We start from the raw sequence: 22,914 nt of genomic DNA on the forward strand, positions 1-22,914 counted from the left end.
ATCCTCAATTACCCAACAACGTTTATAAGACAAAAATTTAATGAAAATTGGTCAGTGGGTATATATGATCCATGGTGCTAGTCATATGAAACTGTCACAGAAATGTTAAACAGAAGAGATAGTGAAGAAAATGTTACATATTGTCATCATCTGATTCATCTTCTTCCTTCAAAGATTCCTGTTAAAAGAAAAAAAGTATTTTAAGTTTTTCATCTTGTTGCATTCTATAGAACCCGCATTTTAAACTTTTGTGACTACAAACTGTTACTTATACCTTAAAAATACTACCTTAAGGAGCTAGAGAGATAGCTCAGTGGTTAAGAGCCCTGGCTGCTCTTCCAAAGGACCTGGGTTCAATTCCCAGCAACCACATGGCAGCTCACTACTGTCTGTAACTACAGTTCCAGGGAATCTTGACACCCTCACACAAACATACTGCATGCAGACCAAATACCATATGCATATAAAATAAAAATAAAATTAAAAAAAAAAACTATCTTAAAGATAACCCAGTGATAAGTTTATTGTCCTGTGATAATTCAATATAAAAGCATTAAACATTCAGGGGTGGGGGGAAACTTAGAATTTTGTTTTGTTTTTGTTTTTCGAGACGGGGTTTCTCTACGTAGCCCTGCCTGACCTGGAACTTGATTTGTAGGCCAGGCTGGCCTTGAACTCAGAGATCCTCCTGCCTCTGCCTCCCATGCACCACCACACTTGGCCCATATTGGAATTCTCAAGCAGAGAATTTTTTTTTTTAAATTAGGACAACTCTATCCCCCCTAGAAGTAACCTAAAAATCTGTTATCCTTAGTTCACACATCAACCAAGTTACCGTATGACTCAGTCCATGGGACTATTTACAAGAGTGTTTTTGCTGTTGCTTACCTTGGCATATTTCTCTGCTTCCTCTCTTATATCTTTTGGAACAATTTCATGTCTTCCTTTAGTTACTGTAAAGTCAAACAATATATTAAAAATGAGGATTGTGATTTGCAATACCATTCACTCTGCCTAATCTACAAGTAGGTGGGGTTCATTTTTTGTTGTTTCCTCCCCCAATACTCAATGTTCCCAAGTTGAGCTTACTTGAAAATAAGTTTGACTTATAAATCTTGACAAGGACATATAACATCATGTAGATGTTTCAATGAGAACTGTTCACAACATCAGTTATTGCATTGAACTGTTTCATTAACTCGTCTTAAAGTACAAATGAATTCTAGAATACATAAATGTCCAGATGTAACTTACATTCACCGACCCAGCTGAGCTCTAGTTCAAAAGCTTTATCCTTAACTTCATCATGTACTATATAAATTCTACAAGAGAAAAGAAATGAACATCAACACAAGTTCTGTGAACAGAGTATAATCTAGACATTTCATGCCTGGTGTTATTTATAAAATGATACACTCTCCAGTCTAGTTTGAAAATGAGAAAAGACAAATTAGGGGCTGGCAAGACAGCTCAGTACTAAGAGCACTTGGGTTTGGTTCTCAGCACCCACATGATATAGACTTACAACCATCTGTAACTCTTTCCAGGCTATCCAACACTCTCTCTGGCCTCTTGGGTACTACATACGTATACACATGGTGCATGCAAGCAAAATACTTACAGAAAATAAAACTATTCTTTTCTTAAAATGGCAAATCTCTACAGATATTGACGTACTTTTATTACTCAAATTCAGTTTATTTTGATAGTGTTTTAAAGCTTCAAATAAAAAAAAAGACATCTCAGAAAGAAAACAGGCTCAAGTTGGAAAGGTCATCATGAACTGTGTGCTTTTTTCAAGACACCCATTTTTTTCTCTATTAAATACTTCAAAAATTAACCAATAATTTAAGCCCCCTCTCCAAGTAGCTTACGCATTACTAAAACTTGTTCTTATGTTTATAAACACATTACAAACTTACAACAAAGCACATAACCAGTTACAACAGTAGTATAAACAATGGAGTATCAACTGACAGCAATGGCTTATACCTATAGTCCTGGAGGCTAAGGCAGGAGGATCCTGAAGGATGCCGACTTCAAATTAACAACCCCCGCCCCCAACACACAGAAACAGAAAAAGTATCCAAAACAAAGCTTTCCTTTTCCTTAAACTTACTTTTGGAGGCTCTGGGAAAGCCTTGCTATTAATAGGAGAGGACCTTAGTTACACTAGGAAATGATGGCTTCCTGAGAGGGAACAAATTGCTACCTACCAATTACAGAAAAAATATGAAAGGTGCCAAAGGGCTGACTTCCACCAGGAACTTCAAAGACTGCGTCAGTGAAAGAAACTGGATTGTATGATATTCACACTATGGTAAGAACTTACTTCCACTTTCTAATGTAAGACAGTTCTTAACTGATAAAAGGAGAATGCCTTGCCATGAACACCTGCAAATAAAGAGGTATGGACTAAAGGGCACACTGTCAGTCACTGTGACACCTCAGCTCTCATGACAATTTCTTCCCCTTTTAAATTCTATTTTGGGGAGGAGGTTGCAAGGGCAGAGGATGGATATGAAGAGATGGAGAAATGAATGGGATCAGGATGCATAATGTGAATTCCACAAAGAATCAATAAAAAGTTAAAAAAAAAAAAAGAAAATTTTGTTTGCTACTATTCCTGCTTCACAGTGGAAGGTGAATGGGGGGGGGGGTGAGTCTTGGCAAGAACAGGAATAGCAGCAAACAAAATCCCTTTGTAAGACATTATAAGCTCTATCTTTTTTTATTATGCTAGAACCCAGAATTTTCCTTCTATTATAAAATACAAAAACTGAAAAACACTATTGCATAAAGAACCAACTAAGTACATTTGTTCATAGAGTTTGCCTGAAAAGGTATCTACAAGATGTTTTAATAGAAAAGCCCGCATTCTTTAATCTAAATTTTTTTGAAAGAGAAGGCTTTTTGAGACGGTTTCTCTGTGTAACCCTGGCTATCTTAGAACTCTCACTCTAGACCAGGCTGGCCTCACACTCAGAGATCCACTTGGCCCTGCCTCCTGAGTGAGTAGGCAACACCACGCCCTGCAAATTAATTCATCTTTTTGAATTACTATCCACCAGGTGTTCTGACTTTATTGCTTAGTATTTTAAAACTTGTTAAGCCAAACTCGCTCTATACCTGTAATGTAAATCCTGTTTTCTTACAAAAGTTTTTTTATAGAACTTATATGATAAATATGATAAACCTGAAAAGATTCCAAGAGCAGCTGGTATTAATAAGCCAGCTTCTTAAATCACATGCAGAGATAACTATGAACCTACAAAAGAAAGTTAGTGAAGCCACGTGTGTGGCTCCATGTCAGAACATGTATTCAGTATGTGAGACCCATGTTCTATTCTAGCAACACACAAACCTACAGGGTTTAAGCACTGTTTTATTTTTAAAAAATGTAGACTTATTTACTTTATGTGTATGAATGTTTCGTCTGTGTATGTGTGTGCTTTTTTAACCATGGAGGTCAGAAGAGAGCCAATCCCAGGCCTCTTCTAACTGGAATTATATATGGTCACCATGTGGGTGCTGGGAATCAAACCCAAGTCCCATGCAAGAACAAGTGTTCTTAACTGCCGAGCCATTTCTCCAGCCCCTGTAAGCATTCAAAAGTAGAATTTCTAAATGTCTACTATGTCCTCTTCCTATCTTTGAATCCTACTGCATATATACAGGTTTACTTTGTCACAAACTATATTTCTCAATCCCATTTATTACTTTTCAAAATATACCAAAGCATTTAATTAAAATGCCTTTAAAAAATATGATCTCCAGGGGCTGAGAGATGACTCAGCAGCACTGGCTGCTCTTCCAGAGGACCATCTCACACTTTTGAACTTTGACAAAGCTCCACCCCCTGATGCTTACACCATGATCCCAGAAACACAGCTGCTAAAATAAATCAAGGCCTTGAGACTCTGTCCCTACCTCAACTTTCAGAGCCAACAAGCAGACAGTACAGGCTACCACTCCCCGGGAGGAGTGCCCAGGGTGGCAGGTCTCCTATGCCCCTTAAATTAGCCAAGTTCTTCCTCCCAGAGCACATTGGCTGGGGATGTATTAAAGATGCATGAACTAGAATGGGGTCTGTGGACTGCACAGTCATCTTCAATTCCTGTACACCCCCAGGAGCCTGGAGGAGGTGGGCTAGTTGGAAGAAGTAACTCAACAACAAAACAATAGCTCTGACAGGGTGGGGAGGCCCTCCAGGGTTGGTACACATAAGAGACCCTGGCACTCCTACGTTTCGTGCCTGGAATGCCAGATGGGCAGCAGTGGCCCAGCTGTTACACTGCCTGTGCAGAGACCTGCCCAGACAAACACTAGGAGACTGGAGGGTTGGAGGTGGGTATCCTAAGGGTGGTCCACGTCAGACACATTTGGTCAGGAAGGCTGCCTCCCATATGGAACAGCATGGGTCTCTGGTTTGTCATAAACTTTATTTCTCGACCCCATTCATTACTTAAAGATGTGACTTTCCAGGCATAGTGGCACATGCTTTTAATCCCAGGAGAGGTAGAAGCTGGTGGATTCTCTTTTGATTTCGAGGGCACCCAGGGCTATGTTGTGAAACTTTTGTTTCTAAATACAAATAAAGATGTAACTTGAATATATTCAGGCTAGGGGTTTACCTCAGTAGTACAGCACATTCTTAGCATAATAAAGGCCTGAGTTCAGTTCCCAGTACATTTTCAAACATAAGAGCTACTTAAGAATTAATGTATACAGAGATGAGGTCAAGTAAGGTTTTTGGTTTTTTTTTGTGGGTGGCAGATAAAGTTTCAAACAACTTACATTTTTGCAACTTCTTTAACTACATCACGGCAAGTCATTTCTTTCATCTACAAGAAAAGCATACTGATTAATTTTGTGTTATGTATAAAACCAGGAATAGTGATGCACACCTTTATTTGCAGAACTTGGGAGAGAGACAGGCAGATCTCTGAGAATTCGAGGCCAGCCTGGTCAATATAGCAAGCTCCAGGAGAGCCAGGGGTACATATAGACCTTGTCTCCAAAAACAGAAAGGAAGAAATGTGTAAACTATTTGCTTAACTATTTTCATGACTTAGTATTAATTACCAGTTGCTCTTTTTCTTTACAGTTGGACAATAGCCTAATTCAATTAATTATATAGGTGGTTATGAACTGACAGGTGGCTGTTGAGAACTGGTCCTCTACAAGAGCAGTAAGTGCCCTTGACCACTGAGCCATCTCTACAGCTCCAGGGACAAGTTCTAAGATACCAAAAATGAGCCAGGTGGTGGTGGTGATGCACACCTTTAATCTCAGCACTCAAGAGGCAGAGGTAGGAAGATCTCTGAGTTCAAGCCAACCTGATCTACAAAGTGAGCTCCATGACAGCCAGGGCTGTAACACAGAGAAACTCTGTCCCGAAAAACAAGATTTAATTAAGCAGGTTATTAAAGGAATTTTATTTTATATATAACATAAATATATTAAAAGGATTTTATTTCCTTTGATTTCACGGAAGATAAAAGTAGAGGAAAAGCAGGAAGAAGGAAAAAAAGGTAAAGTGAGAAGTCAAAGGCAGGCTGAGACGGCTCAATGGTAATGGCATACACCACCAACCCTGGGACTGGCAATAGCACACCATGGGACACAGGCTCATAAATAGGAACACACCAAGTTAAACAATGTCATTAACAAATAAATACATGGAAACAAAAGCTTCTGTACCAACCAGGGCTACATAGTGAGAATTAACTCAAAAAGACAAAGTTGTTTACACTGGAAATCACTCATTGTTCCTTCAGTAAACAATTGGAAATCCGGAGAAAAATGTAGGTGGGTGTCCAGCTGAGGAGTCTGAATACTGTAAGCATTAGAACTGGCTATGGCTAGTGTGATGGCATCCACCTGTGATCACAGCACTGGGGAGGCTGAGGTACACGGGTATAGAGTTGGTCTGCAATAACAGGTATACAAAAGTGCTTGAGCAAACCAGTTTTCATTTTCAGATACTAAGGTGATGAAATATTCTAATACGGTGGTGAGCTGTCAGGCAGCTAACCACCACCACCTGCAGTTCCAGCTCCAAGGAGGCGAGACTTCCTTCTGCCTTAGTGGGCAACTGTATTCACAAGTGTACATTCCCGTACACATAGAGTTAAAAGTAAAATTTTTGAAGCTTCACATAACCAAAGCAGACAACAGCCAGAGTATTTGGGAATGTAAAGAAAATACTCTATACTAACAGCTGAACATAGTTCAGTTAGCAAAAAGTGGGTAGTTTTAATGTGAGACAAGGTCTCAGTGTATGGCCCAGCCTGGCCTCTGAACATGCAGCACTCCTGCAATCGTCTCGAGTCCCAGGATTACAGGGGTGTACCACTAAGCCACATTTGAAGGGGTAGTTTTAAACTTCATGCTTTCTTTAGGCGCAAAGTAGGGAAAAGCACTTGAGCAGACACTAATACTTTTAAGATAAAAGCTGTGTCCAAAGACAATATGTAGGAGGAAAACACAAAACAAAAAATCTTTTCTTATTGCAGCTGACCGAAGAATGGACTTTAAGGATGTATGTAGCAATATATATAAAGTAGTTTTGGGGGCTGGAAAGATGGTTCAAAGGTTAAGAGCACTTGATGCTCTTGCAGAGGGACCCAGGTTCAGTTCCAAACACCTACATGGTGGCTTACAACCATCTCTAACCCAAGTTCCAGGGAGCCTGATGCCTTCCTCAGGCCTCCTTGGGTATAGACACACATGCACTACACAGACATGCACACAGGCACAACCCTCATACACAAGAAATAAATCTTGAAAAAGTTGTAATTTTTTCCTTCTTGAGTCTTTACAGAAGCAATCAAAATCATACAGGGATACACGATACAAGTCATAGATAATGTGTTTCCAGATCTCCTAATTAATTAGTTAACTTCACAAAGTCTCTAAAATCAAGTGGCATGATATTGTTGGACTAAGAGGTTTGTAAATCCCACTTCTAGTAAAACCCAGCATTCAATATACTTTACCTGAAGCTTTTCTATTTCTGTCTTTGCAGCTTGCCTGGCTTTGCCAATGGCACAGCCCCAATAACCCTATGTAAAAGGAGGGAAAGAAGAAAAAAGCCAATTAGGATACATGATTTGATATCATTAATAGTTACTACTTAGTGGTGGTGCACACCTTTAATTCTAACACTTGGGTCTTTGATTTGGAGACCAGCCAAGACTACATGGTAAGACCCTTGTCTCCAAAAAACAAAACAAGTAAAAGAAATATCCAAATACATTCACATGAATGTCAAGGAGCTTGAAATATCAAACCTAATTCTAGAAGAATCTAGGTTGGGGCTGGAGAGATGGCTCAGTGTTTTAGAGGACTTGCTGCTCTTGCAGAGGACCATGTTCAATTCTCAGCACCCATGATTGTTTACAAACATCCTTAACACCAGTTCCAGAGGGATTCTCTGCCCTCTTCTGACCTTTGCAGGTACCAAGCACACACAAGATACACATACATGCCAGCAAAACAGGCAAAAAAATAAAATGAATAAATCTAATTTAAAAATTTGGGTTGGTTCCCCCCCATGCTAGATTTTCCACCCAAAGCCTTGAAAATGCAGGCAACTATTCTACCCCCGAGCAGTTATCCTGCCCTATATTCAGTCTTAAGACATAGTACAATGATGGGACAAGTACATACAAACTCAAAATACTATATTTCACTAGGTAGTTCTCATCAAGAGCATCCTGAAAGCCAGTCATAAAACTCTACATCATATGTTCATTAATATAAAAAAACAGCACTTTCCTTAAATGAGTTTTGGGTATTTATTCTTAAAATGCTGTGGATTGAAGCCAAGGCCTCACACATGGTAGGCAAGCATTCAACTATTATGCTATACCCAGGTGTTTCTTTTACTCTGAGACTTTTAGTCTTTGGTAAGCTGTCAAGATCCTTTTGAGAAGGCTCACGCTGGCCTTGAATTTGGGATTCTCCTTCTTCACCTCCACGTATCTGGGACTGCTGGTCTCCACCACTATGCCCAGCACTAACTGAGTTTAAACAATACTTTACATAATGCACATGAGATAAATGATAAAGAAATGAAGTTTAACGACAGAGACTTTTACATCACTTAACGTGTACTCACGTATGAAACACCAGATGGATCAATCATATAGAGCTGTGCACCGTCATTCGCGCTGTAAGACCCTAACATGAAACTGCGTAAGAACAAACAGTTTACAACATGCTTCTCAACACCATATATATTATTATATATAATGATGAAACGGTAAGTAGATTTTCTTTGATAAAGTGCTAAGAAACAGATAACTTAGAGTTAATAAGTTCTTTGGTAAGACGGCTTCAATAAAAACTAGTATTAAACTACAGTATTTAAAATCCATGTGATTTCTTTAGTCAACCTTCCTTATGGAACTTTTTATTCTGCAATACCAGAATGTAGCAAAAGGAGTAAGGACAGGTACAGACAAAACAACTCCCGGGCCTGAGCAAAGCCCCTGCACATTCAGTTAAGGGGACAATGTGTGGTGAAAAGCACCCTTCATTTTATCCCCAGTAGTCCGCCAGTCATTCCTCTGCAATGGTCGGAAATGGCTCAATAGTTTTATATGCTCAACAAATTAAAATTAGGTTGTTAAGTGATCATGAATTACCAATTTTCTGAAACTATTTCCTTTAGAGAAATCAGCCTTAAGTTTGCCTATCTATCACTTCATGTGTAACATCCTAAGAGCCAACCACCCCATCTGTGCCCAGCTTTTCCCCATCCAAACTGATGCAATTCCTCTTTCAGAATAGAAATCTGATCATCATTTAAAAACTCTTCAACATGTCCTCTCCTGAAACCCTTTATTTTGGAGCTGTTATACACTGGCCTCACTGTACATCTGTAGTATCATTTCTACTACCTTTTTACCACCTCTGCACTCCCCAAAATGCCCATGTTTCACACCAGCACATGAGACAGTCTTCACCCATTACCCCAGTATTTCGTGTATGTTTCCTTGTCACCTCTCTGGAACAGACCACTCCTTAACTGCTGCTCCACTATATTCAGTAACAATGCTGAGATCCTGTCATTTCATCTCTAAGGGCTGTTTCATCAATGCGACATCTATGTCCCCACATTAATGACTAATTCATGGTATATGCTCAAGAAACCACTATTCCTAGAAAGGAGCTGACAAACATGGAACTCAGTTACAATGAAAGGCATTCTATAAAGTCAAAAGAGAGGTTTCATAAGCAATTTGAATGAAACCCATAACAAATGCTCTACTGGGGTCTAACATTGCTAATGAATAAAACTCAGGTTTTCAACAGATCTCTCATTTCTGTATTGAAACATGGCCGATAGGCAACTTAAAGGCAGGATTACAGCTATATTAATAAGACATTGGCTTGTGATAAAGCATAGCCAACTAGGTTTTGTCCTCTTTACTTAAGACAGTCTCTTGTATCATCCCAGGTTGGTCTTAACTATGTAGCTAACAGTAAATTCTGACCCCCCTTACCTGCCAAGCACCGAGATTACAGACTACACTACCATGACGGTAGTCATGAGTTGTCAGAACCAGACATAAGACTTTGCGGGTGACACACAAGCACTCCAACCAATAAACTGAATGTCTTCATTTTAAATACTGTTACAACAGTTCTCCCAAGCCCCCTATTACAAATGTTAACACCTATTCCATTTCTTGCTACAAGTGAATCCTCTTTCTCCAGCAAACACTTCATCTTAACAACAGAAACTGTGGCTATTCTAAATTATGAAATGTAATTTTATATGGAATCACTGCTGACTGCTATTAAAAACAAACAAACAAACAAACAAAAAAAACCACACAGCTGCGTGGTGGTGCATGCCTTTAATCCCAGTACTGGGGTGGGGGGGACACAAGAGGATCTCTCTGAGTTCGAGGCCAGGCTGGTCTACGGGGGAGTTTTAAAAAAAAATATTAAAAACGCCACTTAGAACCATTTTATTTATTAACTATTTAAACAGCTGTACCCCATGTCAAGATAGGATATACTGAGTATCAAGGACTTAATGGCAGAGAATTTATTATGATTAGATTAAAATCATAATGACAAGTTTTCTTATCACTTCAGGACTATGATTCCTTCCACTATTCCAACAATGTTTAGGATTTTTTAAGAGACAGGCTCTCTAGATAGCAAGCTTTGAAGTCACTATGTAGCCTAAGCTGACCCTGAACTTGAAGGTCTTGCCTCAGCCTCTGAGGACTGGGATCACAAACATGTACAGTCACATCCAGCTTATAAGTATACTTTTAATGGTTGCCTACTACTTTACGGTGAGAATTTGTACTTCTGTGGGGCTAATCTGGGGGACTAGGAAGGTGTCTCAGTGAGCAGAGTACTTGCTGCCCAAGCATGATGACCTGAGTTTGATCCCCAGCATCCACAGAGAAGTGTGGTGGTGCATGTCTGTAACCCCAGCACACTGGTGGAACAGATATTAATAAAAGGCTAATTTGTGGAGAAAAAGAACTACTGTATAAATACGACTTAAAGGTCTCACAAAATTCCATACCTGCAGCCAAAAGGTCTAACAGCACTGTAGAGTGTATAAGCGTGTACGTACATGGCCACTCTGTCTGCAAGATGCTGTAATTATGGGGGGAAAAGACCTTATTAATACATTTCCATTACTGTTCAAAAGGTTCCTCGACATATCATCAACTTACTTTGAGAGGAATGTTGTAACCAAAGTTAGATCTAAAGTTGGACGCTTCCTCTCTTGCTATGTCTGCTAAGGAACGAGCATCAGCCAGCAGACCTGCGACTGCCTGGAGAAAAAATACCAATTTAATAGACATTCTTGTAGCACACCAAAAGGCAAATCATCTACTATTGGCTTATCTAATAGTTTTTTTTTTTAAATGAGTATCATTTAAATACTATCTTTGCTTAAAGGTCTTCAAAGGGCATTCTGATGTTTTAATGTAAGATCATAGCTAATTTATAACTCAAATGTCCAATGTTCAGAAGAAACATTTCTATCAGAGTTCACTTTCCCAAATCACCATTTCATTGTAAAGAATACAAAACAAAAACATTGATCTTGGTCAAGGTTGGTTTTTATTTTAAAGCTGTACATTCAAAAAGTTATTTAAGCTTTTGTCTAAAAGCCCCAAAGGCTAATAATAACCAAAATTTTGCAGCCAACTGGCTAGCAAACTGCAAGGAGAAACTGAAATACAACATACCATTATCTTACAAGGTTGATGGCTTCAAACTACAGGGCAGATGAATCTCTAAGTTTGAGGCCTGCCTGATCTACAGATGGAGTTCTAAGCTGGCCAAGGCTACAGAAAGAAACCCTGACTTGAAAACCCAAATAAATAAGTACAAACAAACAATCCAAAAAAACTACAGTTCCTGCCAATTCGTTGACATGTTGAGGCACTGAAGTCAATACCTAAGTAGCAGTGCAGAAAATTTCAAATTTGAAGAGACATAGTTAAACGTCACAATAGAGTATCTTATTCAAATAAGCCTGCTCAAACAAAAGCCTCTCTGCTTTCGTGAAGTTTTTGTGACGTCTAATAATTATCAAGTCACTATGAAGATGACAATTGCAGACAGAGGAAATTTAGCCTTAACTTTCTCTGCCTCTTTCAGCACCTAGCAGTTTGCAGGTTTCTGTGTAGCTTAGGCAGGCCTTGAACTTGGGATGCTCATGCCTCAACCTCTTTAGTAACTGGAATTACAGGCCCCAGGCCCAACCAAATTTCTAAGTATGAAGAATGCCATCATTCTTCATGATGACTTTAGGTAACACGGAGGATAAATCTGGAAAGTCTAGAATAAAATGTTTTCAGCACCAAAGGGCCGACTGAGAGGGGAGCTACTTAAGCACCCGCGTCTGGCTTTCTTTTAACCTGACAGGTTTCCTCAGAACATCGCAAACACTAACAATAAATCCGTCTAGGAGAGAAAAAATCCTTCAGAAGGAAAGAAAAAGCTTAAGGCTTACGGGCTACTATCAATTCTTGTCTAGGTGTAGCATCATGTCTCTTTTAGAAATAAAGCCACTACTGAATACTACTGTGTATCAGGCTCTGGAGTAACAATGAAACTCAAGTTTGAATCCAATTTTTTCTTTAGTAGGTGAGCACCTGTTAGCTCATCTGTAAAAGTGGAATGGTCAGGATTTGTGGTGGTATTGTGTTCCCCAAAATATTGTGCACCCTAATAAACTTATCTGGGATCAGAGACAGAACAGCCACTAGATACAAAGGCTAGAAAATGGTGGCACTCACACCTTTAATCCTAGCACTCCAGAGGTAGAAATTCCTCTGGATCTCTGTGAGTTCAAGGCCACATTGGAAACGGCCAGGCATGGTGACACACGCCTTTAATCCCAGAAAGCAAGCCTTTAATCCCAGGGAGTGGTGGTAGAAAGCAGAAAGGTATATAAGGCATGAGGACCAGAAACTAGAAGCATTTGGCTGGTTAAGCTTTCAGGCTTCTAGCAGCACAGTTCAGCTGAGATTCATTCTGGATGAGGACTCAGAGGCTTCCAGTCTGAGGAAACAGGACCAGCTGAGGATCCGACGAGGTGAGGAAGCTGTGCCTTGTTCTGGTTCTCTGATCTTCCAGTTCACCCCAATACCTGACTCGGGTTTGATTTTATTAAGACGACTCTCTAAGATTCATGCTACAAGGATTAAATAATATAAATTATGTGACGAGCCCATACCCTAACACCTACCACACAGGTTGTTCTCTTCCCATTCAGGTAGCATAGTTAAGACTACTTAGTTAAGCTGGGTGATGGTGGTGCACACCTTTAATCCCAGCACTTGGGAGGCAGAGGTAGATGGATCTCTGTGAGTTGGAGGCCAGCCTGGTCTACAGAGCGAATTCCAGGGCAGGCATCAAAACTACACAGATAAACACTGAAAGACTAGTTCATTATGATTTTATTTATGAAAGTTCTTATGGAATGAAGCCTATCATCTACATATGACTTCAGCACCTACCTGTAATGTATTTATGGCTTGGCTTACACTCAGATGGTTTAGCTATCAAACTATGATCTAAGAGATGCCTAAGGAGCTATTAATGTCCTTCTCCTTGCACTTTACATAATTTCCTCTTTCTATACCTTACTATAAAGTGTTCTGATAACATTTAGTGATAATCCCCAAATAGATAAGAAAGGCTTAACTAACATTTTTTGCCTCTCAAATATTTATCTTCCTGGTGATCTATGCTGTTAAGACCACATTTCTGCATACTCTGAATCATGTTCTCTCTCTCTCATCCTTAAGGCAACTTGAGTTTTCTTGTCACCAGTAAGGTTATAAAATTATTTCCTTTGTTTTAGATATTGAATGATCAAACCCAATAATAAATGTATTATCTCTTAAAAACAGAATTTAATGTACTTTGATTACATAAAAGAAATTAGTGAAAACAGGATGAACATTTTAAAGTGTGATCTTACCATTCCAACATGTCGATCAACATTAAAAAGTCGTTTATTGGAGCCTTCTTCATAAAGTTTAGAAAGGACTAATTTTTCTACCCCAAACACAACACCATCTTTACATCTGATCCCAATAGCTGTACTGAAACAAAAAGAAAATTTTCTTAGCTGAAATAGAAGAAATTTATATATAAAAATCAATAAATAAAAAGAAAATCAAAGGGCTGGATATAGTTCAGATGATAGAGCCATGGCCTAGCTTGTGAAAAGCCCTGGATTCAATCCCCAGCATCATATTTAAAACAAACAAAAAAAGGTGTGCATATACTTGCAATCCCAGTACTTGGGAGATGGAGGCAAGAGGATCCAAAGTTCAAGGTTATGATGTTTTTATTTATGGTAAGTTTATATAGAGAGAGCACTTAGAGTTTGAGGCCAGCCTGGGCTACATGAGACCTTGTCTCAAAGCTAACTTTGGGCTGGGATGACAGTTTAATTAGTAGAGTCTTTGCCTACCAGGAATGAAGCCCTTGGTTCAATCCCCAGCAGCACACAGAAGCCAGGCACAATGGTGCACACCTGCTATCCCAGCACTAGTAAATAGAAAGGTCAGCATTTCAAGGTCATTCTCTGCTACACAGTGAGTTGAAGGACACCCTAAGACACAAAGGATCCTATCTTAACAATACACAAATAAACTGTAATATTTAAAACACAGAAAACTTTTAAACGTGTATTTTTTGTTAAACCTGGCAGCACCTGATTGTATTTATTTTCTGTGTGTGCCTGCATGTGTGTGCGCTCCTGTTCATATGCACAGAGGTCAGAGGACAACCAAGGGAGTATGCTCCTGCCTCCACGTCAATCTCAGGGATCAAATTCAGGGCTGGTGGCAGGTGCCTTTGTCCACAGATGGAGTCATCTTATTGGCCCACTTTAAAATGTTTAAAACTATCACCAGGTGGTGGTGGCGTACACCTTTAATCCCAGCACTCGGGAGGCAGAAGCAAGCGGATCTCTCTGAGTTTGAGGCCAACATGGCCTACAGAGCAAGATCCAGGACAGCCTGGACTATGACACTATTACACAGAGAAATCTATCTCGAAAAAGAAAAAGAAAAAAAAAAACCACCAAAACAAACAACTCCCCACCCTGCCCCAGAAAAACTAGAGGCTAGGTGTAATAGCACCCTGTCTCCAACAACAACAACAAAACAGTCCTACTGTGTAGCCCTTGGCTGGTCTGGAACTCACCATAACCTGCCTCTGCCTCTCAAGTGTTGGGATTAAAGATATGTGCCATGTCACACCAGGCTCAGAAAGCCCTGTCTTTTAAAAAAAAAAAAAAAAAAAACGAAAGAAAGAAAAAAAAGGTGCATAACATACACAAAAAAGACACACTACATACAAACTAAAAGCAATGACTAAACTATTTTTCTTCTTACATGTCTTCCAATTATTCTACAATAAGTGTGTACTGCTTCTAGTAATTATGTAAGTCAGTAAAATATATGTCCTGTTACAACTCAGATCCTCTTTTTAGTTTTTTTTTTGGTTTTTTCGAGACAGGGTTTCTCTGTGTAGCTTTGCGCCTTTCCTGGAATTCGCTTTGGAGACCAGGCTGGCCTCGAACTCACAGAGATCCACCTGCCTCTGCCTCCCGAGTGCTAGGATTAAAGGCGTGCGCCACCACTGCCCGGCTCTTTTTAGTTTTTTGAGACAGGGTTCTTTGTGTAGCCCTGGCTGTCCTTGAATTCAGAGATCCTCCTGCCTCTGCCTCCCCAAGAGCTAGGACTAAAGGTGTGCACCACCACCTCCTGGCACAACTCAGATCTTAACCTCAAGTAAAATATGGATAAACTGTATGATGTTCTTTCCAGATTAAAGTATGTTACTTACTTTATTTCCCTCTCTTTTAGTGGTGGGGAGGGGTACAGGAGATCCAGCCAGGCTCTGCACATATGCTAGGCAGACACTCTACCACTGCACCACAGCCCTGGTCCTCTTTGTTTTTTCATTAACACTGTTATTAATGCTAACATGTAACTGTATTATTAGTTTTACAAAACTTACAACTGATTCTTTGAGTGCTAGGCACTACACTCTGCTCACACACACACACTAAGCATGCAGCACGAAGGCAAATCTCCAGCCCTGTAGGGATCTGTCCTGCTTGTCTTTGTTTTGTGTGTGGTACCAGGGATCAAACCCAGGGCCTTGTGCATGCTAGGCAAGCGCATTACCAGTAAGCTACACTCTGGGCCCTAAGTTCTGGGGTTTTCTGGGGGATAGGGGAGGTGTGGGTTTTTTTTTATCTGTTTTATGAGACATGTGTTCTCTGTGTAGCCCTGGGTGTTTTGTGACTCCCTCTGTAGACCAGGCTGGCTCAAACTCAGAGATCCACCTGCCTCTGCCTCCTTTAAATCTAGCTAGTTGAACCTGAATGTGCAGAACTTATGTGTAAAGTGAGCTAACTATATTTACAACTATAAGCCATTTTAGGAAATATTAAATATTATCAGTAATAGTAAATAGGTCAGCAGTTTATCATTAGGTATTTGTTGTTACATCCAATAAATTCTCCTGTCAATCTGTGCTTTTTTCTTTGTGTGGTGCTGAGGGTGGAACCCAAGAACCATACGTGGTAGGCAGTACTCTACCACTGAATTACATTACCAACTAGCAGGCCCCATACACTGGCTAATTTATTCAAGAACTTTTTCAAACAGTATTATCATCCCTATTTTACAAATGAAGACGCTGAGGCAAAAAGACTGTATGCCCATCATTAGCAGTTAATGCACCAATGGTCAAACTCAGGTGTTAAGACCTCTCTTCTGTGGGTCACTGCCCTTGGGTTTCTGCCAGCTCCTGTCTGCCTAAGTGTCTGGTTAGGAACACTCCCTCAAAGACCTACAGGGAACCAGCAGCAAGGTGTACACCTTTAAACCCAGCAGCTGGGAGGCAGATGCAGATTAATAAATCTCCTTAGGTTACCCTGGCCAGGGTTCCAGACCAGCCAGCACTACATGGTGAGACTGTTTTTTAAAAAATAAAGGGTTTGGAGAGCTGGCTCAGTGGTTAAAAATACTGGCTTCTCTTGCAGAGAACCCAGGTTCAATTCCCAGCACCCACATGGCAGCTCAGAACTGTCTTTAACTCCAGTTCCAGGGGGCTCCAAAATCCTCAACACAGACACACATGCAGGCAAAACACCAATGCACATGGAATAAAAATAAAGCAAAAAAAAAAATTTTTTTTCCAAAAAGATAAAAAAGCAGGTGGGAGGAGGGAGGACAGGGGAATCCGTGGTTGATATGTAAAACCAATAGAAATCTCTTAATAAAAAGAAAAGAAAAAAAAGATAAAAAAGCTAACAAGCTGGCTCAGTGGGTAAAAGTGTGCTATGCAAATTTGATTGCCTGTTTGAACCCTGGAACCTCAGTAAAGGAAGAAGATCTGTACAAGAAAGAACTCTGGAGAGGACTAGGAAGTTAAGATCATGCTGAGTGCGGTGGTAGCACACGCCTTTAATCCCAGCACTCAGGAGGCAGAGACAGGTGAGGCCGATCTCTGTGCATTCGAGGCCAGCATGGTCTGCAAATTGAGTTCTAGGACAGCTAGAGCTGTTACAAAGAGAAACCCTGTCTCGAAAAACAAAAATAAATTAATCAAAATAAAATAAAGAAGTTGAGATTACTTCAAGGCATTATATTTGTTTGTGCTAAAGCAATATACAAGCCCTAGTTATCAAAACATACAAGATACAGGATAATTTGTGGTTAAAACATTGACTTCAGCAGAAGAGGGCTTCTTACCTACTGTTTTCCACAGCCTTCATAGCATACTCAACTTGAAAGACTCTTCCATCAGGAGAAAACGTGGAGGCTGACAGGTCATACTAACAACAAAGGAGGAGCAACAGTAAGTTCACAGCACGTGTCTCTGCCAGCAACAGTCAGACACTCGTTCTTTCTCAACACCAGCAATGTGCCATATCCTAAAGGAGAATGCTTTGAAAAGGAGGAAGCGTTCAGCTGTTGCTCAGGAAAACTAAACACCTTAGATTTCTCCTACTGAAAAGTAATGGGTCCAAGGAACCAGAGAGATGGCTCAGCTGTTGCAGAGGACATGGGTTAGGTTCCCAGAACTCACATGGTGGTTGAGAACCATCTGTAACTCCAGTTCCAGGGGATCCAAAGCCCTCCTCTGACCTCCACTGGGCACGTACAGGTGCACATATATATATATACAAGGAGACGAAACACTCACACACATAAAACACTCAGTGACAAGGGAAAAGTCATCTATGACATGAGGAGAATTTCCCTGGCACGTGACTTCAAGCCTTAAGGTGGGGATAAGCCTAGCCTGAGTCAAGGAATGTGTCCTGAAAGGGGGAGGAAGGAGCAGTGGTGAGAAATCCAAAACCTGAAGGAGAGCCAAACTAAGTTGGGGAGGTAGTTTCCACTTTACCCTCGATGGATGAGGTGTTGATGTGAGGAGGTGGGATGACCTAATCCACACTGCTGGTTTGTTTTACATTTATCTACAGTGCACATGTCATGGGGACAACTTTCCAGTCAGTTTTCTCTTCCTACCATGTGGGATCTGGGAATAGAGCTCAGCACTTCAGGGACTGAACTCAGGTGTTAAGTCTTGGTGGCAAGCACGTTTACCCAGTGAGGCATTTCACAGGCCCAAATTCAAGCATTTAAAGAAATCATTCTGGCTGCAGACACCCAGCAGTTAAGAACACTTGCTGCTCTCCCAAAGGACTTGGGTTCAATTCTCAGCACACACACAATGGCTCACAACCATCTGTAGCTTCAGTTCCAGAAGACCTGACACCCGCCGTGGCTTCGGACAGACAACAGGCACACGTGTGGTGCACCATACATACACATAAAACTAAACCGACAACACTCTGCCCTTGGGCTGAAACAAATTTAGAGCCAAGAAGTGTTGAGTGTGGAGCTCAGACATTCCAAACAATAGTGGCTTTGCTATACAAGAAAGAAGGAAATCTTTTGAGGACACAATTAAACATCAACAGACAACAAACAAGCACTGTGGAGCTGGGATGGAGCTCACCTAGCATGCACGAAGTCTGGGTTTAGTCCCTTGGCATGTGAGAGAACATATGGGAACACACACACACACACACACACACACACACACACACACACACACACACACACGGTGGGGGCACACCTTAATAACAGATAGTTCTCAGTGTAAAATAAAAAAAGACAAATGATTTTCATTTGACCATGAGAATTGGACCATTCACTGAGCTGAAGGCTACAGCTGACTGTCCAACTAGAGAATTCGTAATTCTACCTTAATAATCATTTCTTGCTTCGTGTCTAAATAATAAGGGTGGATCACCAGCACTCAAGGCTGACAGAGGAAGCTGCAGAGATCTAGGTTAGCCGAGGCTTCATAGTATGGCCCTGTCTCAAACCCCTCCCACAATAGCTTTTTTTTTCTAAAAAAAAAAAAAAAAAGAGTATGGTCAGGATTTGGAACTCAGTGGCTTGCCTCTCGAGGCCCTGGGTTGGCCCTTCCATCTGCCCAGCGATACGGGTTAAAAAAACAAAGCCAAATGGATAGAAATGACCAACAAATACTGGTATTTACAACTCTTGGGAGAAGTACGGCCGGGAAACAAGTCCTCAACAGTGAAACTTCCTAAGGCTCAGGGTTATTATTAGTTTCATACTAAAATATTCCACATGGTTCTGTCAGTTGACTGTTGATGGGAAATAACAACACAACTGCACAGCGAATTTGCTGTGAGATATATTACTGAGCACTAATTCCAAAAAAAAAGTATTACATGACATTAGTGCCTCGTAACCAATTAAATCATTCCAAACATCAGCATTTAATTCTGAGCATCACAACCTTTGTTTTGTTTTTTGTTTTTGAGACGGGGTCTCTTTATGTTGTCCTGGAACTCATTATGTAGACCGGGTGGTCTCGAACTCACAGAGATCCTCCTGTCTCTGCCTCCCAAGTGCTGGGATTATAAAGGTGTGCACCACCCCACCAGGCGAGCATCAAAATCTTGGAGGAGACAAGGATAACCAAGAAACATATTATTCATTACCTTTACCGCATACAATCAATAGATATTCGTTAAGCGGTTTATATATGGAGACAAAGGAAAGGTGGAGTAAATCTCTGCACACGGGGTGTATTTAGCCGCCAACAAATTAGGTCCAACTTGCAAATCCTCAAGACTCTTTACAAAAACGTGAGGCACTGAGGTTTGTTCGGGAAAAGCAGAACGGAGGAGAAAGGCAAAGAACTCATGACTCGAGCCTTCTTGGAGGCTCTGTCGCGACAGGTTTCCAGGGACTGTCCAGCGACAGTGACGGGGAGCCAGAGGAGGCCCGTGAGTCAGCAGCCCCGCAGCTCCTGCCCAGGCGGGCCACACGACGCGCTCGAGGCTCAACCCGGGGCACTGCAAGCAGCGAGGGCTCGCAGGGGCTTCCCGAGGGCCGACCCCGGGCCCGAAGGACCACACCAGGGCAGGCCACCCGAGCTTTCCCTTTCGGTTTCCTCAAGCAGCGGAACAAGGTGACTCAGCAAGCCGGGCTGTGGCTGCGCGGAGGCGGCCGCAGCGGGCCCGAAACGCCGCCGGAGCCGGGGTCACGGAGACGAGGGCCCGGGCCGCGGGTCCCCAGGCCTCAGGCAGCGCCCGGGGTCCAGCGGCCCGGCGCCCCGCACGCCCTGCAACGCCGACCTGGAGAGGACGGCGCGGAGAGACTCACCCCGGTTCCAATGGAGCTCATGGTGCCGACCCCGGAGGCCGCCGAGCGCTGCCAGGCCTCAAGTGCCGCTCCTACGCCGCTCGCTGGGCCGCCGAGTAACGGGCTCGCCCATTGGCTGCGCGCTCCACCAATAGCCTGTCCTCTTGCGGGCGTCCCGAGGGCGGTGGAGGGGACTGTAGGAAAAGGGGCGGGGGAGCAGGAGGCGCGCGTGCGCAGAAGCCGTGGAGGCGGTTCCCTGGAGAAGCTGGAGGAACTGTAACTCGTTGTTACTTACTAGACGCGCTAAGGTCAGAGCCTGGTCCCTAATGGTCCGGACGAGCTAGGCTTGGGCACCTGTCCTCAGGAGTCCGGTTACACAGACGAGAGCACTCAAAAGCCGGGAAGGAGATTTATTCCAATGTGGCCACTTGAGAAACAAAAAGGCCCCGTGACCCCACCGCCACCGCCACCACCGTCCGGCTCGTGGAGTCTTATTAAAGGGGGACGCACAAGTGTTTCTTTAGAATATCTTCATCCCTGCCAGGAAGATTACAAAACTACATTCGAAAAGGCTAAAGAGCCGGGCGGTGGTGGCGCACGCCTTTAATCCCAGCACTCGGGAGGCAGAGCCAGGCGGATCTCTGTGAGTTCGAGGCCAGCCTGGGCTACCAAGTGAGTTCCAGGAAAGGCGCAAAACTATACAGAAGAGAAACCCTGTCTAGAAAAAGGGCTAAAGAGCCTTGGGAACGCCAAGTGCCAGGCTCCTTCTAGGAACTGTCAGCTCTATCTTAAGAATTAAGGGGTAGAGGGGCAACAGATAAATCAGAGAAGTGGACGTGGGGCCCGACTTTGTAGTGGTTGGATTTTTAAATCCGTTTGTAATAAAATGGAAGAAGCATGTTTTAAAATCCTGGAGACTTTTATTTTATATAGCCAGAAAACATTTTCCAGCATGGTGATTGATGCAAGTCTATAATCCTGATACACAGAAGGCTGCGACAAGAGGATCTGCAGTCCATGGCCAGCTTGGAATACAAGAGCCCCTGTCTAAAATCAAAACAAAAAATCACCACCACTACCACCACCACCAACAACAACAAAAAGCACATTTTTAAAAAAAAGAAAAGAATGCACTACCAGTCCGCTTTTGTTGAAGTAGTCTCAGGTAGCTGAGGCTGGCCGAACGTGACCTTGAACTCCTGATCCTTTCTGCCACTACCCAAAGCTGGAATCCCAGCCCTGTCCATCACCCTAAGCCTCCTGGGTAGTGCTTTTCATAGGGAAAAAGAAGACAGCCCAACAGTACACACTGCTTTCAGCCGGGTTTCAGTCTCCTGAAGTGTGGACAATGTTGCTGAGTTGTTAAGTTTCCATGGCATTAACGTCTTTTTGTTTTGGTTTGGTTTTTGTTTGTTTGTTTTTCGAGAGAGGGTTTCTCAGTGTAGCCACCACGGCCGGAGTTTTTTGTTTTGTTTTGTTTTCCGAGACAGGGTTTCTCTGTGTAACTCTGGCTGTCCTGGAACTCGCTCTGTAGACCAAGCTGGCCTTGAACTCCATAGATTCGCCTGGCTCTGCCTCCCAAGTGCTGGGATTAAAAGTGTGGGCCACTACCACCCAGCTTTTTGTGGTTTTTTATTTATTTATTTTCGTGTGTGTATGTGGGGGGAGGGTTGTTTTGCATTAACATCTTTTTAAAAAGTATTTGTTTTTCGCCAGGCAGTGGTGGCGCATGCCTTTAATCCCAGCACTCGGGAGGCAGAGCCAGTCGGATCTCTGTGAGAGGCCAGCCTGGGCTACCAAGTGAGTTCCAGGAAAGGCGCAAAGCTACACAGAGAAACCCTGTCTCGAAAAACCAAAAAAAAAAAGTATTTGTTTTTATTATTTTTAATTACGTGTATGGGGTGGGAATGGGGGTTGTGCACAGGAATGCAGGTGCCTGCAGAGAGCGGAAAAGGGCTTTGGAGCGTGAGTTACAAGTGATTATGAGCCACTCTACTTGGGTGCTGGGAACAAAACTCGGTTCCTTTAGTTTAATTTTTTAAATTATCTCCTTTCTATGTGAGAGATAAATGGAAGGATAAAGGCAGGCACAACTGGAAAGCTGTTGTAGCTTTGTGGACAATTAGTACTAAAGAGTCCTTTGAACTAGAGTAGTAGCAATAGACATGAAATGCTTGAAAAGACTTCAGGTATGTAGAGTGTGTTAGATAACTGGACGCAGAAAGTAAGGGGACCGAGGAAATCCAGTTGTTCTTCTGGCTAACAAAACATTGTGAATAACAGCTCGGCTTTGTTCTAATTCTGAGTAAAGCGTTCTGATTGCAGTTTAGTGTGGTGGCATGGGTCTATAATCTCAGAATATGGGAGGCTGAGGCATGAAGATCTCTTGAGTTTCAGGCCAGCCTAGACTATAGAACAAAATTTCGTCCAAATAAAAAGGGTGAAAATCAACAACGATAAAAAAGCATTCTAGTTCCAATTCTTTCATGAAGGATCCTAATTTAGAACACAGTGGATCAATAAAGTGTTTAAGAAAAGCAAAACGGGCCAACCTAGTCTACATAGCCAGAACTGCTGAGTAAGACTCTACTTAATTAAAAAAAAAAAAAAAAAAAAAAGACAAGCCAGGCAGTGGTAGAGCATACCCTTAGAGTCCCAGCACTGGGGAGGCAGAGGCAGGCAGATCTGT

The 22,914-nt window shown here is 41.9% G+C and overlaps 1 protein-coding gene across 4 annotated transcripts; it reads right to left on the reverse strand.

Moving 5' to 3' along the window:
* Positions 1-17: 17 nt before the first annotated feature.
* On the reverse strand, positions 18-20,380 carry Psma3 (proteasome 20S subunit alpha 3). Of its 4 annotated transcripts, none has more exons than XM_052739648.1 (11): positions 20,247-20,380; positions 17,283-17,365; positions 13,484-13,607; positions 10,716-10,817; positions 10,562-10,635; positions 8,126-8,198; positions 7,002-7,067; positions 4,798-4,844; positions 1,255-1,322; positions 889-953; positions 18-178 (listed from the first exon to the last, which is right to left on the reverse strand). In XM_052739648.1, the coding sequence occupies exons 1-11, from the start codon at positions 20,265-20,267 to the stop codon at positions 134-136; spliced, it is 768 nt and encodes a 255-aa protein (XP_052595608.1). In that variant the 5' UTR covers positions 20,268-20,380; the 3' UTR covers positions 18-133. The 4 variants fall into 4 exon arrangements, with proteins under 4 accessions (XP_052595608.1, XP_052595610.1, XP_052595609.1 ...); XM_052739650.1 differs by having other exon boundaries at positions 13,484-13,602; positions 20,247-20,283; XM_052739649.1 differs by lacking the exon at positions 20,247-20,380 and adding an exon at positions 19,580-20,015.
* Between the last annotated feature and the right edge of the window lie 2,534 nt (positions 20,381-22,914).

Source organism: Peromyscus californicus, unplaced genomic scaffold (assembly GCF_007827085.1).
Source record: "Peromyscus californicus insignis strain IS unplaced genomic scaffold, ASM782708v3 Scaffold_15__1_contigs__length_86483966, whole genome shotgun sequence".
Lineage (NCBI taxonomy): Eukaryota > Metazoa > Chordata > Mammalia > Rodentia > Cricetidae > Peromyscus > Peromyscus californicus.